Source organism: Panthera uncia, assembly GCF_023721935.1.
Source record: "Panthera uncia isolate 11264 chromosome B2 unlocalized genomic scaffold, Puncia_PCG_1.0 HiC_scaffold_24, whole genome shotgun sequence".
NCBI classification, from domain to species: domain Eukaryota; kingdom Metazoa; phylum Chordata; class Mammalia; order Carnivora; family Felidae; genus Panthera; species Panthera uncia.
Window position 1 is genome coordinate 24,936,051 of NW_026057580.1, and position 23,523 is coordinate 24,959,573.

A 23,523-nucleotide genomic window follows, 5' to 3' on the forward strand; every position below is an offset into this window, starting at 1 on the left:
TCACTTTGTGGTTCTGTTGTAGAATGAAAGAGTAGTATGCTTTACTATAATTTATAGAGTTTTTCTTTTTAATGCATTGTAGAATTTCTGCTCTACCCCAAAAAGGGAAACTAAACCAGCCATAAATAATCTTTATTTAGACAGTTACCAAATTATTTACAATAAATTAAAAATACATTGACATTTTAATGCTTGGAAATAAGAATAAGGTGAGTAGGGAGAGACCAGGAGTTTTTAGAGACCAGAATGAATAGGTTGTCTTCCTGTTTGGAAAAATTATAATCAAGTACTTGCAGTTAATATGTCTGGAAATAACATAAGGATTGCTCACTTTGTACAGTTGAATTGAAATTTGTTCTCAAGGATGCCCCATCCTTTACTTTCCTCAAACAGTTATTATCTCTAACACTTCCTCTGTGCCATATGATTTGTGTTTATACTATGTGAATGGTTAGAAGTTAATTCTATTCCTGATTCAATCAAGATGTTTTGCCATTCACAAGCAACTGTGAACTTCACTGGATACTGTGGGAAGACATAGAAATCATTAATTTACTGAATATATATTGAACCCATCAATTACATACCAGCCACTGTGCTGTGGATACAGAGGTGAATAAAACAGAAAATTCCTCTACCTTCATGGACCTTACATGAGGGAGGTAGACAGCATGTAAATAATAAATCATCAATATAATGATAAATTATCTTAAGTGCTATGATGATCATATCTGTGGGTCTATGCTTGAGACCCTGTGCTAAATTGATTAAGATGTATCTTTATCTGTACTTCTTCCTAACTATCTGTACTGCCTCGTCCTTATAACAGCATGTCATTATCACATCCCTTGATATTCTCAGTTTCTTCTTCAAATGTTTTCTTTAGAGTTTTCTTCTCATTGAAATCTGGCTCTCTCAATGATGTTGTTTCTCCTGTGCCTCTCGGTCAGTTGGTCTGTCTGTCTGTCTGTCTCTCTCTCTATCACACACACACACACACACCTTAATTTGCTATGAGATGTGTCTTCCTTGGTCTATGTTACCATTTCCAAACCATTTCTCTGCCTTCCTGCCTTCGATTAGCAGAGCTATAGCTCCTTTAAAGCCCTGTAATCCCATTAGAGTTCTCCTTGTTGCCTGTGTCCCTGTCTCCTGCTCTTGTTCACGGGTGACTGTAGCATGCTGTCATGGTCTCTTGCACTAGCATTACTCTTGTTACTGTTCTTGGCCTCTGCAACATCCATGTTGATAATTCATCCATGCTCTGGTCTTACAATTCCTTTGCTCATTATCCATAAGCATTTTTCTGTTCCATTGCTGCCAACCTAGACTGTGTGTTTTCCATTTCCATTATTTGGATTACTTCCAGAGTATCTTCCTTGCTTCCGTATATAATCTGTTCACTACACAACAGCCAGAGTTCTCTTTGTTTATCACATCATGTCAGTCTTCTGATCTGAACCCTGTATTGAGTTTCTGTCACATCTAGACTAAAATCCAAACTTATAACTATGGCCTCTAATGCCATGTGTACTCATGATTCCAGTTTCATCTTCTCCATTCTGTCCCATTCACACGTTTAGCCACTTGGACCTTATTGCTATCTCTGGAGCACACCATGTTCATTCCTTCTCAAGATCTTTGCTTTTGTTTCCTTTACTTGAAGCAGTATTCCTGGATCTCATTTGACTGGAATCCTGCTTAAAATAGGATCATAGCTGCAATGCCAACTCCTCAGAGAGGCTTTACTGGCCACCTAAAGTATTCCTTTCCTATTCACACTTGATCCCACTAATCTGTTTTATTTTCAAGGTTTTTGGAATTAGATGTTACCTTTATGTCTACATTCATTGTCTGTTCTCCCATTTGAATGTAAGTTCTTTGAGGACAGGGTATTTGACTTCTTTGTTCACTGCTAGTTCCCCAAGGCTGCACACAGAGTTGTGTTCAGTAGATATTTAGTGATTGAATGAGTAAACAGTGTTCAAGGAATTGTGCCAAAGGAAGCTGAAGTTGAACTGGGTCTTGACCAATGGCTTGGCTTTGGCTAGATGGCATGGGAAGTAGGAAGGGTTTTACCCGAGGCAGGGCCAGTGGAGTGACAAAAGTGAGAAGGAACATACGAAACATGACCATGTGATCATGGAATAACCCAACTGACTGGAGCAAAGGATTCATATTGGTATGGTAACACACTGGGCTTTTTTACCCTAGTTCCATGGCACTTGATTTATGCCCTTGTTAGAGCACCCATTATAAGATTGATTTATGTGAGTTTTAGTTGTATAATAGTGACTGTTTCTTTTTATTTTGTGTAAGTGATTTAAAGGGGAAAATTACATTGTATTCATCTTCTTGTTTCCCAAGCCACCTAATACCTATTTGTTCTGTTGCACATAATTGAAAAGTAGCTAGTTACAGACATTGACAGAACCTTGAATGTTCATACTAAGGAGGTTAAATATTCATTGGTGTTTTTGGATTAGAAAAATGTTTAAGAAAAATAATTTGGTAATAGTATGAAGATACAAGAAGGAACACATGAAAACAGTAGACCTGACAAGGGAGGATAGAGGCCTGGCTGGACTAGGTTGGGGATGGAAGAATTTCAAAGTTGTTAAGATGAGAGGATAAAGAAACTGGATGGTCCCTAGAGGGAGCAGCAAAGGCAAACAAAGTGATACCTGCTCCTGCTTTGGGAGAGTTGAATTTGTGAAAAAATATGTGAGGGCATGAGAATTAAGTCTTGGGAGAAGGATATTGAGGAAGTCAAAGAGAATGCAATTGAAACCATAAATGAAAAAGGTTTTCTTTTTGTTAAAGTTTATTTATTAATTTTGAGAGAGAGAAAGAGACAGAGCGCAGAAGAGGCAGAGACAGAGGGAGAGAGAGAGAGAATCCCAAGCAGGCTCCTCACTGTCAGCACAGAGCCTGATAAGGGGCTCAAACCTATGAACCCTGAGATCATGACCCGAGCTGAAACCTGGGTAACTGACTGAGCTACCCAGGTGCCTCCGTATTATTTTCTTGCAACTGCATGTGAATCTATCATTACCTCAAAAGAAAAATTTAATTAAAAATGAAAAATAAGTGAAATAAATTTTAATAATATATTTTATTCAATCCAGTATATCCAAAATTTTATCATCTCAACATGTAATCAATCAGTATAAAAATGTTAAGAAACAGTTCATCTGTAATTGCATTAAAAATGCTTTCTTATAGTTTTTGTTTTTATTCTAATTAGACTAAATTTACAGTTTGCAAATTAGATTGAGTTTGCAACAGCTATTGTGAGGAACCTGGTAAACCTTCCACATAACAAAAAACTCTTTTTCTCGTAGCTTTCTACCAAATCCTTCCCACCTTGCATGCGACAGTTACATAAAGCTTTGCGGGAAAATCACCATCTTCGTCATGGGGGCCGAATGCAGTATGGCCTCTTCCTGAAGGGCATTGGTTTAACACTGGAACAGGCATTGCAATTCTGGAAGCAGGAATTTATCAGAGGAAAGATGGATCCAGACAAGGTAATTTTGAAAACTCACAACAGTAGCTGAAATTTTAATTTGGTTTGAAAACTTAAGGTCTGTTGGTCTATTTTTTAAATATACCTCTGAAATATAGTTGAACATTCTAAAAGATAAATGTGTCTACAATTTCATTTTGGTAAAAAACTCCCATATTAATCTAATAGATTCTAAACAAAAGATTGGGAAAGTTTAATTCAAAGGATGAGATTGAAACAGCATTGTAAGTGGTAAAGTCATGCTTAAGAGTCATTGTCTCTGAAGGTATACTGCCAATAGCCATTATAAGACTGAACTAGGAGATACTGAGAACAAAAACAATTTTAGATGTTTTTAAATTTTTTTCTGCAGAATCTTTCATTGAGCATTTTTAGTTAGACATTAATCACTAAACCCGAGAACTGCTTTTCAATCTATTCATAGTACTCAGATCCCCACTCCTATTCCTTATTTCTCTTCAGTAGTACTAGCTAATAACATTTTATTTTGGAAATAGAGTTTTTGTCCCTTGTGTGCCATGAATTAAGTTCTTTAATGCTTATTTGTTGGTTTGCTTTTTCTTAGAAAAGATAAATTATATAGAACAAAGAATATTTACCAAGTAAATTTCATAATGACACTTTATTAAGTCTTCTGTTAGTTGGCTAGAGCTGCCATAATAAAATCCCACAGCCTGGGTGCCTTAAACAACAAAAAATTATTTTTTCACAGTTCTGGAAGCTGGAAGTCTAAGATCAAGGTGTTGGCAGATTTGGTTTCTCCTGAAGCCTCTTTCCTTGGCTTCCAGATAGCTCCCTTATTGCTCTGTCCTCACGTGACCCTTTCTCTCTCTCTGTTCACTTCTCTGATGTTTATTCCTCCTCTTATAAGGACATCAATCATATTGGGGTAGAGTCCCACCATTATGACCTTATTTAACTTTAATTAACTTCTTATTTTTATTTTTTAAGTTTTTATTTAAATTCCAGCTAACATACAGTGTGATGTTAATTTCAGATACGCAATATAGTGATTCAGCACTTCCATACAGTACCTGGTGCTCATCACAACAAGTGCACTCCTTAGTCCCCATCGCCTGTTTAACCCATTCCCCCACCCACCTCCCCTATGGTAACCATCAGTTTGTTCTACACAGTTAAGAGTCTGCTTTTTTAGTTTGCCTGTGTCTCATAATTATCTTTTTAAATGCCATATCTCCAAATATAGTCACATTGGGAGTTAAGACTTCGACACATGAATCTTAGGAAGATACACCTCAGCTTATAACACATCTCTAGCTTTATCTTTTTTAAAAAGTTCAGATCATTTTATAATATTACAGATTTGTTTTTAAAACTGGCTTTATTGTAAATTTTTCAAAGAATCTTAAACTTATCATTTAATAGTTTTCTTTAAACACAGTTTTGGATAATGTTTCTTAGACCTTTATTATATATTTTTTTATTTTAAAGGTAACATGTTTTGATTATAGGAAATGTGAAAAATACAGAAAAATTTACCTGCCGTTTCTCCATTCAGAAATAACTATTATCACCTTTAGCCTTTCTCTCCAGGGTGTAGATAACTAGCTAGAATATTGTGTTTTAAAAGTTGACATTTTTTTAACGTTAATTACCACAGGTTGTTGAATGATTTTTGAAAATATCATTTGGATGAGTTGCATGACAGTTCATCCTTTGAACGTGTTAGAATTTGTTTAATCATTCCCCTATTACTGGGCATTTCGTTGTGTCTTTTTGACTCTGTCATAAATGTTATTGCAACCAATATCCTCAGCACATAAATCTTTGATTATAGCTCTGATTATGTCCTCTGTATATATTCACCAGGGAATAAACTTACCTGGTAAAAAAACTATACACAGCTTTAAAGTTTTGATGCATGTTACACAAAATGACTATTTAAAAGGTTTTAAATTAGACTCTTATCAAGCTTTATGAGAATCTTGCTCTGTCACTGGCATCATTATATATTATTACTTTAAAATATTTTTTGATCTTTTTATTAGGAATTTGATGTATTAAGTGGGCAAGGGTATTCGGGTTCTCCAGAGAAACAGAATCAAAAGAGAAACAGAGGGAGGGAGGGAAGGAGAAAAGATACTTATTATATTGAATGGCTTAGGCGATTTTGGATCCTGACAAGTCCCAAGATCTGCAGTTGGCATCCTGGAGACCCAGGAGAGCTGATAGTATAGTTCCAGTTGGAAGACTGGCAGGTTTGAGACCCAGGCAGAGCCAGTGTTTTAGTTTGAGTCTGAAGGCAGTAAAAACCCATGTCCTAGCTCAAAACAGTCAGGCAGGAGGAAATTCTGTCTTACTCACTGGAGGGTCGGTCAGCTTTTTTGTTTTATTCAGGACTTCAGAGGATTGGAGGAGACCCACTGACACTGGGGAGGGCAGTCTGCTTTACTCAGTGTACCAGTTCAAAGGTTAATCTAATCCAGAAACACCCTCACAGACACATCCAGGATAATGTTTGACCAAATGTCTGGGCACCCTGTGGCCTAGTTAAATTGATACATAAAATTAACTGTCATAGTAGATAAGTGCTTATGAGCCTTGATTTTGAAAAGAGAGAGAAGTTGAGCTAGCATTTTAGCTTGGTTTGTGCTGTAAACTGAGAGGGGAAAGAAGAAAGGGAGAGAAAGGGAAACTTGCTGCAAGTGCTAGGCCTTTGTCTTGTGCACCTGTTCACTGACCACCTTCTTTTATGTGTGTCTGGGATGGTCTATATATCCATGTCGTCAGTATTTAATTATTTTAAATCAGTGTTTTTGAAAAACGATTTTAAATGCGACTTTTATTTTGCAGTGTAAAAGTAGTTTCCTCAAAAATTATTGTAAAAGAAAATCAAATAATTTTTACCTTTCTAGATAATATATTGCAGTCTGTATTTTCATTTGCTTATTATTGATTACAGAAAATAAATTATTTTGACTGAAGATTTTAAGTTACACTTATAATTTACTGTGTCTGTCTAGTGTTGTTAGTCTGTACTTGTAAATAAATGTTCATGCTTTTCTCAATTATATCTTCTCACATATTTTTGCAACGGAATGTCATTTAGTATCCCTGAGTTTATTAAAATATTCTCTTCAGTTTGATTACCTATTTATTGTCACATAAAATTAAAAATATTCCTTTTAAGAAGTATAGAAAATTGATGGCTTAAAATACTGTTTACAGAGAGTGATTTTGAATGAAGTATATTAGGCTTTTTTTTTTTTTTTTTTTTTTTTTTTTTTTTTTGTAGTGCTCCAATTAAAGGACCTTGGTGTTAAAGCTAGGAATGATTTGGAACATTCAGTCACTTCTGTTGTATGTTGTGGTGATAGAGTCAGTTTCAACTGAAATTCTTCTATACTATTGCTTCCCAAAATACCACATATCTGATTTCTTTCTCTTTATGCATATGTCCTCATTGTACATTATTTGAGATACATTGCTTTGGACATCTGAGCAAAAATTATGGGGACTTAGCCATTGCTTCTGAGGCAACAGAGAAGTCATTCGTACCTCCAGCACTTTTGAGCCACAGTATTCAAATACTTTTCAATCTAAAGTTATTGTTCATGTTGGAGGGGAATTTGCTGACTGTAAAATAACCTAAAGCTGCATGTATTAGTTTTTGTAACTGTCATCTAGAGTATAAATATTAAAGTAGCAAATCCCGAGATATCTTTTACTAAGGTTTAGCAGTTTTTGTATTACAGTCTACAGTTTCTTGTTTTATCTTATAAACATTTTTAAATAGTACTAATGCAGTTGTGGAAGCAAGTTAAGGTTCTGATGCTCACTGTTATTTTTTATTGGGAATTCAGTGTATTAAGTCAGTGCTTCTATGTATGCAAAACGTAGCCATCTGTTTATCCAGAGTTGTTAGTTTGGATTGGTTATTTCCTGTTTCTTTAAATTTTTTTCAGACTAGCATACACTCTCCAGCAGATGGTGTTAGTAATGTAGAGGTACCACCTTATATAGCTACCAGTTACTTGCTACCAGATTATACTCTTTAGTTTTGGGCACTTATCACTATTTTATATTTATTGTTTCTTAATTTATTATCTATATCCTACAGTTAGAAGAAAAACTATATAAAAGCAGGTATCTTGTCAGTCTTGTTCACTGTTGCATGTCCAAGCACCTAGAACAGTGCCTGACTCATAATAGGCACTCAATAAATGTTTATTGAATGAACTGAAGAATAAGTCTCCATACAAATAAATCCGTGGAAAACTAGAAAATTGCATGTTTTCCCCAAATTCCTTCATATAACTCAGAACACAGTACTTACACAATTGTTTGTTAATGTGCTTTTATTCCATTTATAGTGAACTTGAAGCTGAATTAAACCAAGAATTTTAATAAAACCTGAAATTTGCTATATAAGCTATTTATTTTATAAACTAGAAGAGATTTCTCATCATGGGCTTGCCAAAAGTGGTCCGTGGTATAAAAAAGGTTAAGAACTTTTAAAGGTTATCATAGCAGAGGATAGGGCTTTTAGTTTATTGTCCTGTACTTATTTATTTAGTAATTGCAGTTTTCATTTTTCTCCTGCTATATAGAATATCAGTATTGATAGTGTACTTTCACTTAGTGTACTTGCACTTTGCACATACCATCTTTAGAACTGTTAACAAATTGTAATATCTTTGTTTGCATGTATGTCTTATGACTAGGTTTTGAGCTACTTGAATAGAGGGACTATGACTTTTCCACTTTTGGTCTCAAGGGCTTAGCACAGGACCTGGAAGCTGTTAGATGTTAGATGTTAGCTGTTGAGCCACAGTGCTGTTATCGCTGCACTGTGAATACATGGTAGATTCCGCCTAAGCTTTAGAAAGTGGCTTTGTGTATGAGAAAATACTTGTTTTGTTTCTTTTTTAGGTAGCGGTATATTTCTAACAAGTTATGAAATATTAACAGTTATTTTAGTAGCTAACCAAATTTGTTGTCTTACATGTATCTTTCTAAATCAAAATTATAGGTTGGAAGAATATATAACTACAAAGGAAGTGGTAACCAGTTATCATCACTATTATTTAATGTCCAGAAATATAGTTTCAGTTACAGTTATATACAAAGTATAGTAGTCAAATTCTGATTCTCATTAAAAGTACAAAGAAATATGCATGTGTGTGTGTGTATACACATACATACTTAATCCATTTACTTTGCATTGATTACTCAACAGATTTTATTTCATCATGGGTAAGTGTTCTGGAGATACTGCAAAAAAAGACATAGCCCTTGTTTTATGAGGACTTTATAGCCTCCTGGAAAAAACATAAGTGCAAATATACAAATTCAGTATGATAATTGCCATGGTTGAGATGGTCATAGGATTCTGTAGTAAAACATAGGAAGGGGCTGACAGGAAGGAGAATAGTAACTGAATGTGTTATGCAGTGGAGATGTCATATTTGCCAGGTCAAGTTGCAAGGGAATTCCATGTTGAGTGGATTGTGTTTCAAGAGAAATGTTAGGTAAGAGAGTGTAGCCTCTGCTCTAGGTGGTAGAAATCTGAACTGTAAAAGTAGAATTGTGGCTAAAGATGAAGTCTGTAGATACAGGCTTTTATTTTAACATAATTACTAAAGATGGATGGATTAGTAGGCCAGTAAGAGGTGGTATTGCTAGATAGGTAATTTCTGACTGGGGTTAGGTCATCTTTGTATAGTCAGTTGATAACTGTAGTTTAGTTAGATATACATAATTTCATAAGCTTGAATATTTACTAAAATTGCATAATGAATCTGGGATGTTATGAAGGTTTACTGACAAAGAGAAATAGTTTGAACAAAATTTCCACCTGCATTTCCACTTGGTTCAAATGAATTTGGCTTCTTTAAATAAGGATTTCTGATTATGGGCCAACATTAATTTTTTAAAAATGTTTTTGCTTTAGGATTTCCATTTGCTTGGTAATAAGGTGAGTTGAAAGATAGAAGTAACAAGAAAGCAATTACAAAACCTGATTGGTGAGAGGAAAGTATTGCTAGAGGAAGTTATTAAAGTGGATCGTGTTAGTGTTTCTTGGACATCAGTCTTGAATTAGGATTTGAAAGAAGTGAATGACATGGATGAATACAGAGGTAGGGAAGGAAAATAATGTACACTGAACAGGAAATGAGGGAAAGGTAGTCAAAGCATTGTTCATGCTTCTATTATTTGTTTTTATTATTTGATAATTATTTCATTATTTACTATTTATTCACTGAGGGCTTTTTTCTCTGGCCAGCTAATTTGGGAATTGCTGAGATTTGGGGATGTTGTCATTTTTAAATTGCTTTTTTCAGGCTTCTTTTTGGATTTTACCTTGTCAGTATATTTGAATACCATTTTTATTTGGGTGCATATTGTACTACAGGATAAGGGATTTTTGTATTAAAATATCAACCATTTCCAAGAGGAATATTCTGTTGTTATGAATGATCTTGCAGAGTAATTATTTTAGGGCATACCTGACTCCCAAAATATTAGTTTCATAAGGTAGGGTTTTTATTCTTGGACTTAATTGTATTGAGTATGAATATGATATATTAAAAATTTAAAAATAAAGCCTTTTTTTGAGTATAGTTGACACGTGATGTTACCTTAATTTCATGTATACAACATAGCAATTCAGCAAACTTAAGCTTATGCCATGCTCACCACAAGTATACTTATAATCTATTATGATATTACTGGCTATATTCCTTGTGCTCTACCTTTTGTTCCCATGATGTATTTCTTCCATAACTGGAAACCTGTATCTCCCACTCCCATTCACTCATTTTGCTCATTCCAACTCCCCTCTCTTCTGGCAAGCAGCAAATTGTTTTCTCTGTCTATAGGTCTGAGTCTGCTTTTCATTTGTTTGTTTATTTGTTTTGATTTTAAATTACACACATAAGTTAAATCATGTGGTATTTGTCTCTGTTTTATTTCACTTAGCATAGTAACCTCTAGGTCCATCCATGCTGTCACAAATGGCAGGATCTCATCCTTTATTATGGCTGAGTAATTTTCTATAATGCGCGCGCGCACACACACACACACACACACCACTTTATCTGTTCATCTATCGATGGACACTTGGGCTGCTTCCGTATCTTGGCTATTGTAAATAATATTGCAATAAACATAGGGATATATACATTTAAAAAAATTATTTTTGGCATTTCTTTGGATAAACACCCAGAAGTGAAGTAACTGGGTCGTAGGGTAATTCTGTTTTTGATTTTTTTAGGAAACTCCATACTCTTTACCACACTGGCTGTACCAGTTTACATTTCCACCAGCAGTGCATGAGGGATTATTTTTCTTCACATTTTTGTTAACATTTGTTATTTCTCATCATTTTGATACTAGCCATTCTTACAGGTGTGAGGTGATATCTCATTGTTTTTGATTTGTATCTTTCTGATGATTAGTGATGTTGAACATCTTTCCATGTGTCTGTTGGCCATCAGTATGTCATCTTTGGAAAAATGTTGATAAGGTTCTCTGCCCTATTTTTAATCGAATTACTTGTTTTGGGGGATGTGGGGTTGTAGAAGTTCTTTCTATATTTTGGATATTAACCCCTTGTTGGATACATCATTTGCAATAGGTTCAATGGGTTGACTTTTTGTTTTGTTGATGGTTTCCTTTGCTGTGCAAAGCTTTTTATTTTAATGTAGTCCCAGTAGTTTATTTTTGCTTTTGTTCCCTTGCCTTAGGAGATCTTCTAGAAAAATGTTGCCAAGGCCAATGTCAAATTCCTGCTTGTGTTCTCTTCTAGGATTTTTATGGTTTCAGGTTTCACATTTAAGATCTTTACTCCTTTATGAATTTATTTTTGTGCATGGTGTAAGAAAGTGATCCAGTTTCATTCTTTTGCACATAGATCTCCAATTTTCCCCACACCATTTATTGCAGAGACTATCTTTTCCCCATTGTATATTCTTGCCTCCTTTGTTATAGATTAATTGATCATATAAGTGTGGGTGTATTTCTGGGCTCTATTCTGTTCCACTCATCTATGTATCTGTTTTTGTGCCAGAGCCATATTGTTTTGATTACTACAGCTTTGTAGTATATCTTAAAATCTGGGATTGTGATACCTCTAGCTTTGTTGTTTTTCTAAAGATTATTTTGGTGGTGCAGGGTCTTTTGTGGTTCCATACAAATATTAGGAAAATTTGTTCCACTTCTGTGAAAAATGTTATTGGTATTTTGATAGGGATTTCACTGAATCTGTAGATTGCTTTGGGTAGAATGGGTATTTTAACAATATTAATTCTTCCAGTCCATGAGCATGAAATATCTTTCCATTTGTTGTGTTGGTTTTCATTTCTTTCATCAGTGTTTTACAATTTTCAGAGTATAAGTCTTTCACCTTGTTGGCTATATTTATTCCTAGGTATTTTATTCTGTTTGGTGCATTTGTAAATGCAATTGTTTTCTTAATTTCTCTTTTTGCCACTTGGCTGTTAGTGAATAGAAATGCAACTGGTTTCTGTGTATTAATTTTGTGTCTTGCAATTTTACTGAATTCATTTATTTTTTAAAAATTTTACTTATTTTTGAGAGAGAGGAAGACAAGAGAATCCCAAGCAGCTCTAAACCATCAACAGGGAGCCCGATGCAGGGCTCGAACTCATGAACTCTGAGATCATGACCTGAGCTGAAACCGAGAGTTAGACACTCAACCGACTGGACCACACGGGTGCACCTACTGAATTCATATATTACCTCCAGTGGTTCTTTGGTGGTGTGTTTAGGGTTTTCTATGTCTAGTATCATGTCATCTGCCAATAGTGATAGTTTAATTTCTTCCTTACATATATGGATGCCTTTTATTTCTTTTTTCTTGTCTGTTTTCTGTGGGTACAACTTCCAGTACTTTGCTGAATAAGAGTGATGAGGGTAGACATCCTTGTCTTGTTTCTGATCCTAGAGGAAAAGCTTTTTTCACCGTTGAGTATGATGTTAGCTGTGGGTTTTTCACATATAGCCTTTATTATGTTGCGGTAGCCTCTCCAAACTTACTTTGTTCAGAAAGTTTTTATCATGATTGGATATTGAATTTAGTCAAATGCATTTTCTGCATTTACTGAGTTGATCATAGCATTTTTATTCTTCATTAATAAGATGTATCACATTGATGTGTAAATGTTGAGACATTTTTGCATCACTGCAATAAATCCCACTTGATCATGGTGAATTATTGCTCTAATGTATTGTTAAGTGCAGCTTGGTAATATTTTGAGGATATTTGCATCTGTGTTTGTCAGAGATATTAGCCTGTAGGTTTATTTTTTTCTAATGGTGTGTTTGATTTTGGTATCAGGGTAATCCTGGCCTCCTAGACTGCATTTGAAAGCTTTCCTTCCTCTTCTATTTTTTTGGATTAGTTTGAGACTAGGTATTAACTCTAATTTAAATGCTTGATAGAATTCATCTGTGAATCCATCTAGTCCTGGACTTTTATTTATTTTTTTTGTAGTTTTTTGAATATTGATTAAGTTTCATTACTAGTAATTTGTCTGTTCATATTTTTTATTTCCTCCGGATTCATTTTTGGAAGAATGTGTGATTGTAGGAATTTTTCTACTTCTTCTAGGTTGTCCAATTTCTTGGCATATAATTTTTTATAGTAGTCTCTTATAATCCTTTGTATTTCTGTGCTGTTGGTTAGTTATTATTTCTCCTCTTTTGTTTCTGATTATTGGGGTCCTTTCTCTCTCTCTCTCTTTCCCTTTTTTGGTAAGACTAGGTCAAGGTTTATTAATTTTGTATTTCTTTTCAAAGAATCAGTTCTTGGTTTCATTGATCTTTTGTATGTTTTTTTCCTTTTTTTAAGTCTCTGTGTCTTTTATTTGTGCTCATATCTTTATGATTTTCTTCTTTCTACCTTAGACTTTGTTCTTTTTTTAGATCCTTTAGGTGTAAGTTTAGATTGTTTGAGCTTTTTCTTATTTCTTGAGGTAGGCTTGTATAGTTATATATTTTCCTCTTAGAACTGCTTTAGCTGCATCCCAAAGATTTTGGACCATTGTGATTTTACGTTCATCTGTCACCATGTATTTTATTATTTCTACTTTCATTTCTTTGTTAACCCATTGGTTATTTAGTGTCATGTTTAGTTCCATGTATTTGTGTTTCTTCCAGTTTTTTTCTTGTGATTTCCATTGTAATGTTGTGGTTGTGGTTGGAAAAGATGCATGTTATGCTTTCAGTCTTCTTAGATTTATTGAGATTTGTTATGTGGCCTAACATATCCTGGAGAATGTTCCATGTGCCCTTGAAAAGAATGCGTATTCTGTTGTTTTTGGATCTGTTTATGTTATATCCCTGTGGTTTAATATGTCATTCAAAGACACTATTTCCGTATTGATTTTCTGCCTGAAAGATTTACACTGTGACATAAATGAGGTTTTAAAGTTCCTTACTATTATTGCATTACTGTCAATTACTCCCTTTATTTCTGTCAATATTTGTTTTGTATATTTAGGTGCCTAATGTTGAGTGCATAGATATGTACAATTGTTATGTCCTCTTGTTGGATTGATCCCTTTATCATTATGTAATGCCCCTGCTTATATCCTGTTACAGTCTTTGTTTTAATACCTATTTTGTCTGATGTAAGTAATGATACCCTGGTTTTATTTTCTCTTTCATTTTCATGAACTGTCTCTTTCAGTCCCATCACTTTGAGTCTGTATGTGTCTTTAGCTCTGAAGTGAATCTCTTGTAGGTACATTATAGATGGGTCTTGTGGGGTTTTTTTGTTTTGTTTTGTTTTTTAATCCCTCCACCTGTATCTTTTGATTGGAGTGTTCAGTCCATTTACATTTAAAGAAATTATTGATAGGTATGTATTTATAGTCATTTTGTTCATTGTTTTCTAGTTGTTTCTGTAGTTCTTCTCTTTCCTTTTTTCTTCTCTTGTTCCCTTTCATTGTGGTTGCTGAGCACAATCTACATTTGGCTTTCTCTTTATTTATTAATGTTTATTTGTTATTGTGAGAGGGAGAAAGCACACAAGTGGGGGAGGGACAGAGAGCTGGAGATGGAGCATCTTATGCAGACTCTGCGCTGACAGCAGAGATCCCAGTGCTGGACTCAGTCTCATGAACCACGAGATCATGACCAGAGCCGAAGTCAGATGCTTACCTGACTGAGCCACCCGGACGCCCCATGGCTTTCTCTTTATTTTTTGTGTATTTATTGCAGGTTTTGGTTTTGTGGTTACCATGAAGTTCTGTATAACATCCTAAGTATATAGCAGTCTATATTAAGTTGATGGTCACTTAAGTTTGAACACATTCAAAAAAAATTTTTTTAAACTCCCTTTTCTTTTTTTTTTTTTTTAATGAAGTTTATTGTCAAATTGGTTTTCATACAACACCCAGTGCTCATCCCAAAAGGAGGGTATTGCCCTCCTCAATACCCATCACTCACCCTCCCCTCCCTCCCACCCCGCATCAACCCTCAGTTTGTTCTGTTTTTAAGAGTCTGTTATGCTTTGGCTCTCTTCTACTCTAACCTCTTTTTTTTTTTTTTTTCCTTCCCCTCCCCCATGGGTTTCTGTTAAGTTTCTCAGGATCCACATAAGAGTGAAACCATATGGTATCTGTCTTTCTCTGTATGGCTTATTTCACTTAGCATAACACTCTCCAGTTCCATCCACATTGCTACAAAGACCATATTTCATTCTTTCTCATTGCCACGTAGTACTCCATTGTGTATATAAAACACAATTTTTTTTATCCATTCATCAGTTGATGGACATTTAGGCTCTTTCCATAATTTGGCTATTGTTGAGAGTGCTGCTATAAACATTGGGGTACAAGTGCCCCTATGCATCAGTACTTCTTTATCCCTTGGGTAAATTCCTAGCATTGCTATTGCTGGGTCATAGGGTAGGTCTATTTTTAATGTTTTGAGGAACCTCCACACTGTTTTCCAGAGTGGCTGCGCCAGTTTTCATTCCCACCAACAGTGCAAGAGGGTTCCCATTTCTCCACATCCTCTCCAGTATCTATAGTCTCCTGATTTGTTCATTTTGGCCACTCTGAGTGGTGTGAGGTGATATCTGAGTGTGGTTTTGATTTGTATTTCCCTGATTAGGAGTGACGTTGAGCATCTTTTCATGTGCCTGTTGGCCATCAGGATGTCTTCTTTAGAGAAGTGTCTATTCATGTTTTCTGCCCATTTCTTCACTGGGTTATTTGTTTTTCGGGTGTGGAGTTTGGTGAGCTCTTTATAGATTTTGGATACTAGCCCTTTGTCCGATATGTCATTTGCAAATATCTTTTCCCATTCCGTTGGTTGCCTTTTCGTTTTGTTGGTTGTTTCCTTTGCTGTGCAGAAGCTTTTTATCTTCATAAGGTCCCAATAGTTCATTTTTGCTTTTAATTCCCTTGCCTTTGGGGATGTGTCAAGGAAGAAATTGCTGCGGCTGAGGTCAGAGGTCTTTTCCTGCTTTTTCCTCTAGGGTTTTGATGGTTTCCTGTCTCACATTCAGGTCCTTTATCCATTTTGAGTTTATTTTTGTGAATGGTGTGAGAAAGTGGTCTAGTTTCAACCTTCTGCATGTTGCTGTCCAGTTCTCCCAGCACCATTTGTTAAAGAGACTGTCTTTTTTCCATTGGATATTCTTTCCTGCTTTGTCAAAGATGAGTTGGCCATACGTTTGTGGGTCTAGTTCTGGGGTTTCTATTCTATTCCATTGGTCTATGTGTCTGTTTTTGTGCCAATACCATGTTGTCTTGATGATTACAGCTTTGCAGTAGAGGCTAAAGTCTGAGATTGTGATGCCTCCTGCTTTGGTCTTCTTCTTCAAAATGACTTTGGCTATTCGGGGCCTTTTGTGGTTCCATATGAATTTTAAGATTGCTTGTTCTAGTTTCAAGAAGAATGCTGGTGCAATTTTGATTGGGATTGCATCGAATGTGTAGATAGCTTTGGGTAGTATTGACATTTTGACAATATTTATTCTTCCAATCCATGAGCATGGAATGTTTTTCCATTTCTTTATATCTTCTTCAATTTCCTTCATAAGCTTTCTATAGTTTTCAGCATACAGACCTTTTACATCTTTGGTTAGATTTATTCCTAGGTATTTTATGCTGCTTGGTGCATTTGTGAATGGGATCAGTTTCTTTGCCTTTCAGTTGCTTCATTATTAGTGTATAAGAATGCAGCTGATTTCTGTACATTGATTTTTGTATCCTGCACCTTTTTAAATTCATGTATCAGTTCTAGTAGCAGACTTCTGGTGGAGTCTATCGGATTTCCCATGTATAATATCATGTCATCTGCAAAAAGTGAAAGCTTGACTTCATCTTTGCCAATTTTGATGCCTTTGATTTCCTTTTGTTGTCTGATTGCTGATGCTAGCACTTCCAACACTATGTTAAACAACAGCGGTGAGAGTGGACATCCCTGCCGTGTTCCTGATCTCAGGGAGAAAGCTCTCAGTTTTTCCCCATTGAGGATGATGTTAGCTGTGGGCTTTTCATAAATGGCTTTTATGATGTTTAAGTATGTTCCTTCTAGCCCGACTTTCTCGAGGGTTTTTATTAAGAAAGGTTGCTGAATTTTGTCAAAGGCCTTTTCTGCATCGATTGACAGGATCATATGGTTCTTATCTTTTTTTTATTAATGTGATGTATCACATTGATTGATTTGCGAATGTTGAACCAGCCCTGCATCCCAGGAATGAATCCCACTTGATCATGGTGAATAATTCTTTTTATATGCTGTTGAATTCGATTTGATAGTATCTTATTGAGAATTTTTGCATCCATATTCATCAGGGATATTGGCCTGTAGTTCTCTTTTTCTACTGGGTCTCTGTCTGGTTTAGGAATCAAAGTAATACTGGCTTCATAGAATGAGTCTGGAAGTTTTCCTTCCCTTTCTATTTTTTGGAATAGCTTGAGAAGGATACGTATTATCTCTGCTTTAAACATCTGGTAGACCTCCCCTGGGAAGCCATCTGGTCCTGGACTCTTCTTTGTTGGGAGATTTTTGATGACTGATTCAATTTCTTCACTGGTTATGGGTCTGTTCAAGTTTTCTATTTCCTCCTGATTGAGTTTTGGAAGCGTGTGGGTGTTTAGGAATTTCTCCATTTCTTCCAGGTTGTCCAGTTTGTTGTTGGCATATAATTTTTCATAGTATTCCCTGATAATTGTTTGTATCTCTGAGGGATTGGTTGTACTAATTCCATTTTCATTCATGATTTTATCTATTTGGGTCATCTCCCTTTTCTTTTTGAGAAGCCTGGGTAGACGTTTATCAATTTTGTTTATTTTTTCAAAAAACCAACTCTTGGTTTCATTGATCTGCTCTACAGTTTTTTTAGATTCTATATTGTTTATTTCTACTCTGATCTTTATTATTTCTCTTCTTCTGCTGGGTTTGGGGTGTCTTTGGTGCTCTGCTTCTATTTCCTTTAGGTGTGCTGTTAGATTTTGTGTTTGGGATTTTTCTTGTTTCTTGAGATAGGCCTGGATTGCAATGTATTTTCCTCTCAGGACTGCCTTCGCTGCATCCCAAAGCGTTTGGATTGTTGTATTGTCATTTTTGTTTGTTTCCATATATTTTTTAATTTCTTCTCTAATTGCCTGGTTGACCCACTCATTCTTTAGTAGGGTGTTCTTTAACCTCCATGCTTTTGGAGGTTTTCCAGACTTTTTCCTGTGGTTGATTTCAAGCTTCATAGCATTGTGGTCCGAAAGTATGCATGGTATGATTTCAATTCTTGTAAACTTATGAAGGGCTGTTTTGTGATCCAGTATGTGATCTATCTTGGAGAATGTTCCATGTGCACTCAAGAAGAAGGTATATTCTGTTGCTTTGGGATGCAGAGTTCTAAATATATCTGTCAAGTCCATCTGGTCCAATGTGTCATTCAGGGCCCTTGTTTCTTTATTGACTGTGTGTCTAGATGATCTATCCATTGTTGTGAGTGGGGTGTTAAAGTCCCCTGCAATTACCACATTCTTATCAATAAGGTTGCTTATGTTTGTGAGTAATTGTTTTATATATTTGGGGGCTCCTGTATTCGGCGCATAGACATTTATAATTGTTAGCTCTTCCTGATGGATAGACCCTGTGATTATGATATAATGCCCTTCTTCATCTCTTGTTACAGCCTTTAATTTAAAGTCTAGTTTGTCTGATATAAGCATGGCTACTCCAGCTTTCTTTTGACTTCCAGTGGCATGATAAATAGTTCTCCATCCCCTCACTCTCAATCTGAAGGTGTCCTCAGGTCTAAAATGAGTCTCTTGTAGACAGCAAATAGATGGGTCTTGTTTTTTTTATCCATTCTGATACCCTATGTCTTTTGGTTGGCGCATTTAGCCCGTTTACATTCAGTGTTATTATAGAAAGATATGGGTTTAGAGTCATTGTGATGTCCGTAGGTTTCATGCTTGTAGCAATGTCTCTGGTACTTTGTCTCACAAGATCCCCCTTAGGATCTCTTGTAGGGCTGGTTTAGTGAAGACGAATTCCTTCAGTTTTTGTTTGTTTGGGAAGACCTTTATCTGTCCTTCTCTTCTAAATGACAGACTTGCTGGATAAAGGATTCTTGGCTGCATATTTTTTTCTGTTCATCACATTGAAGATCTCCTGCCATTCCTTTCTGGCCTGCCAAGTTTCAGAAGAGCGATCAGTCACACTCTTATAGGTCTCCCTTTATATGTTAGAGCACATTTATCTCTAGCTGCATTCAGAATTTTCTCTTAATCTTGTATTTTGCCAGTTTCACTATGATATGTCGTGCAGAAGATCGATTCAAGTTATGTCTGAAGGGAGTTCTCTGTGCCTCTTGGATTTCAGTGCCTTTTTCCTTCCCCAGATCTAGGAAGTTCTCAGCTATTATTTCTTCAAGTACACCTTCAACACTTTTCCCTCTCTCTTCCTCCTCTGGAATACCAATTATGCGTAGATTATTTCTCTTTAGTGCATCACTTAGTTCTCTAATTTTCCCCTCATACTCCTGGATTTTTTTTATCTCTCTTTTTCTCAGCTTCTTCTTTTTCCATAATTTTATCTTCTAGTTCACCTATTCTCTCCTCTGCCTCTTCAATCTGAACCGTAGTTGTCTCTATTTTATTTTGCAACTCATAGATAATATTTTTTAGCTCCTCCTGGCTGTTCCTTAGTCCCTTGATCTGTGTAGCAAGAGATTCTCTGCTGTCCTTTATACTGTTTTCAAGCCCAGCGATTAATTTTATGACTGTTATTCTAAATTCACTTTCTGTTATATTGTTTAAATAATTTTTGATCAGTTCGGTAGCTGTCGTTATTTCCTGGAGGTTTTTTTTGAGGGGAATTCTTCCGTTTCGTCATTTCAGATAGTCCCTGGAGTGGTGTGGAACTGCGGGGCACTTCCCCTGTGCTGTCTTGAATAACTTGCGTTGGTGGGCGGGGCCGCAGTCAGACCTCATGTCTGCCCCCAGTCCACCGCTGGGGCCACAGTCAGACTGGTGTGTGCCTTCTATTCCCCTCTCCTAGGGGCAGGATTCACTGTGGGGTGGCGTGGCCCATCTGGGCTACTTGCACACTGCCAGGCTTGTGGTGCTGGGGATCTAGCATATTAGCTGGGGTGGGTAGGCAAGGTGCACGGGGGCAGGAGGGGCAGGCTTAGCTCACTTCTCCTTAGGTGATCCACTTTAGAAGGGGCCCTGTGGCAGCGGGAGGGAGTCAAACCCACTGCCGGAGGGGTGGCTCCACAGAAGCACAGCGTTGGGTGTTTGCGCTGAGCGAGCAAGTTCCCTGGCAGGAACTGGTTCCCTTTGGGATTTTGGCTGGGGGATGGGTGAGGGAGATGCTGCTGGTGAGCACCTTTTTTCCCCCCCGCCAAGCTGAGCTCTGTTGTCTGGGGCTCAATAACTCTCCCTCCCGTTGTCCTTCAGCCTTCCCATTCTCTGAGCAGACCTGTTAGCTTATAACCTTCCAGATGTCAAGTCCTGCTTGCTGTCGGAACACACTCCGTCTGGCCCCTCTGCTTTTGCAAGCCAGACTTGGGGGCTCTGCTTGGCCCTTGGGCCGCCCCCTCGTCCCGGCTCCCTCCCACCAGTCCGTGTAGCGTGCACCACCTCGCCGCCCTTCCTACCCCCTTCTGTGGGCCTCTTGTCTGCGCTTGGCTCCAGAGACTCCGTTCTGCTAGTCTTCTGGCGGTTTTCTGGGTTATTTAGGCAGGTGTAGGTGGAATCTAAGTGATCAGCAGGACACGTGGTGAGCCCAGCGTCCTCCTACACCGCCATCTTCCAAACTCCCTTTTCTACCATATATATATATATAGAGAGAGAGAGAGAGAATCATATTTTACATCTTTTTATTCACCTATTTTCTATTTATTTATATGTCTAATTATGGCCTCTTCTAAAGTGGTCTCTATAACATTTCTTTCTTTTTTTTTTATTAGAGCAACCTTACATTCAGGACATTTTATTTTATTTTTTTTAATATGAAATTTATTGTCAAATTGGTTTCCATACAACACCCAGTGCTTATCCCAACAGGTGCCCTCCTCAGTGCCCATCACCCACTTGCCCCTCCCTTCCACCCCCTATCAACCCTAGTTTATTCTCAGTTTTTTAGAGTCTCTTAAGGTTTACTTCCCTCCCTCTCTAACTTTTTTTCCCCTTCCCCTCCCCCATGGTCTTCTGTTAAAAAAAATATGGAACACTTCACAAATTTGCGTGTCATCCTTGCATCGGGGCCATGCTAATCTTCTCTGTATCATTCCAATTTTAGTATATGTGTTGCCAAATCGAGCACTCTATAACATTTCTTGTAAAGCCAGTTTGGTGGTGATAATCTCCTTTAACTTTCATTTGGAAAACTTTTTTTTTTTTTAACTATTTCTTTTTCATTGCTAAATGATAATCTTGCTGGATAGAGTATTCTTGATCACAGGTTTTTTTACTTTTAGCACTTTGAATAATACATCATGCCATTCCTTTCTGGCCTGCAAAATTTCTGTTGAAAAATCCGCTGATGGCTTTATGTGATTTCTCTTGTATGTAACTTATTGTTTCTCTCACTGCTTTTAAAATTCTCTCTTTATCTTTAACCTTTAATATTTTAATTATTATATTTCATGGCGTGGGCCTCCATGTGTTCAACTTGTTTGAAACTCTGTGGTTCTTGAACCTGGAGGTCTATTTTTTCTTATAGTTTAGGGATGTTTTCAGCTATTATTTTTTCATATACATTTTCTGCCCCCCTTCTCTGTCTTCTCCATTGGGGCCCTCTATAATGTGAATGATCACTTAATTTTGTCCAAGATATCCCTTAACCTATCCTCATTTTGTAAAACTCTTTTTTCTTTTTGCTTTTCAGCCTTGGTACTTTCCATTATCTTGTCTTTCAGATAACTGATCTATTCTTCTGCATCCAGTAATCTACTCTGGCCTCCCTCTAGTATATTTTTTTGTTTCAGTTATTGTATTCTTCAAGTCTGATTGGTTCTTTCTTATATTTTCTCTCTTATTGTTGAAGGTCTTACTGAGTTATTCCATACTCCTCTTCATTCCAGTGAATATCATTATGATCATTACTTTAAACTATTTATTAGGAATATTCTTTTTCATTTATTTTTCTGAGGTTTTGTTTTGTGTTTTGGGGGAAGCATATTCCTTCGTCCCTCCATTTTGCTTTACTCTCTGTGTTTGTTTCTATGAATTAGGTGGGACAGGTGCTTCTAAACTTGAAGAAATGATTTTGTGTATGGTCATTGTGTGGCCCTTGTGTGCCTAGGCTGGGGTTCGTCCTAAGGCTCTCTATGCAAAGGATGCCCTGGCAGGACAGCTGCAGCTGAAGTGGGCACAGGCTGGGGTAGTCCTGGGGCACTCTGCACAGAGGAAACCCTGCCATTATAGCTAAAGCTGAAGTAGTTATGGGTCACTGTGGTCCCTGGGCCCTCCATGCAAAGGGTACCCTGGCAGGACAGCCAATGCTGGGGTGGGTACAACCCAGGGATTCTGGGTTTCTCCACACTGAGGGTACCCTGGCAGGATAGCTGAAACTGAAGTGGGTATAAGTCATGGTAACCCAGGCTGCTAAGTGCAGGGAGGGTCCTGCAGGGTAGCTGGAGCAGAGGATGGGTTGAGTGTCCTTTAAAAAAAATAATAATAATAATAAGAGAAGTTTTTTTTTTTTAAGATTTTTTTTTTTAAGTGATCTCTATACCCAGCATGGGGCTCAAGACCACAACCCTGAGATCAAGTCATGTGCTCCACTGACAGAGCCCGCCAGGTGACCCTGGGTTGGGTGTCCTGGGTATTCTGCTCAGAGTGTGCCCTGTCACATGGCTGGAACTGAGGCAGGTGTTGGCTGGGAGGCCCCAGAGTGCTCTGCACTGGATGTCACCCAGCAAGCTGCCTGAATCTGATGTGGCATGAACCTGGAGTGTTTAGGGGTGTCCATGTGTGCACTGCCCTGGGGCCACCTTGGTGGAATGGCTAGGACTGGTGTAGGCCAGGGTACCAGGGCTCACTGAGGTGGCAGGTCAGTTAGGATGCGCGGACCCTGCCCCCTTTCACATCATCTGGATGAAGGGGGAATATAAACCAAGGCTCTTGCCAGCCACTCTAACCTGGAGAGAGTTCTTTCCCACCATTTGGCCAAGTTCTAGAGCTGGCTTTTTTGTACGCTAGTTGCCCTTTGAAACCACGGTTTCTTTTCTTTTCCCTGGTCCTTCAGGGGCTGATGTGGGCTAGGGACATGGTGCTGGATAAGGCAGCAAGCTGTCTGTGGGGACCAGACTCTGCCCCATTCTGCCCTCTCAAGGTAGAGGGAAAGTGTAAACCATGGTCTTCACCAGTCCCTTAGAGCCACAGTGAGTTCCAGCAGCACCCCTGCCCTTTGACAGTGTTATAGGGATGGCTCTTTTATATGCTCATTGTTCTTTTAAATTAGGCCTTTTTTTTTTTTTTTTCTTTTTCTTGTGTTCCAGGGCAGGTGACCTGCTTCCGGTCCCTCAATGCTTTCCC

The 23,523-nt window shown here is 37.3% G+C and overlaps 1 protein-coding gene and 1 non-coding gene across 3 annotated transcripts in view; one reads left to right on the forward strand and one right to left on the reverse strand.

Moving 5' to 3' along the window:
• PRIM2 (DNA primase subunit 2) overlaps positions 1-23,523 on the forward strand; it is a 342,309-nt gene that overhangs the window by 202,207 nt on the left and 116,579 nt on the right. For both annotated transcript variants that reach the window (XM_049652857.1, XM_049652858.1), the window contains exon 10: positions 3,345-3,530. In XM_049652857.1, the coding sequence (XP_049508814.1) occupies positions 3,345-3,530 (186 nt within the window). The remainder of the gene's footprint in view (positions 1-3,344; positions 3,531-23,523) is intronic.
• Positions 21,201-21,307, reverse strand: LOC125939261 (U6 spliceosomal RNA). Its single transcript, XR_007463001.1, has one exon. It is a non-coding gene; the product is annotated as a U6 spliceosomal RNA (small nuclear RNA).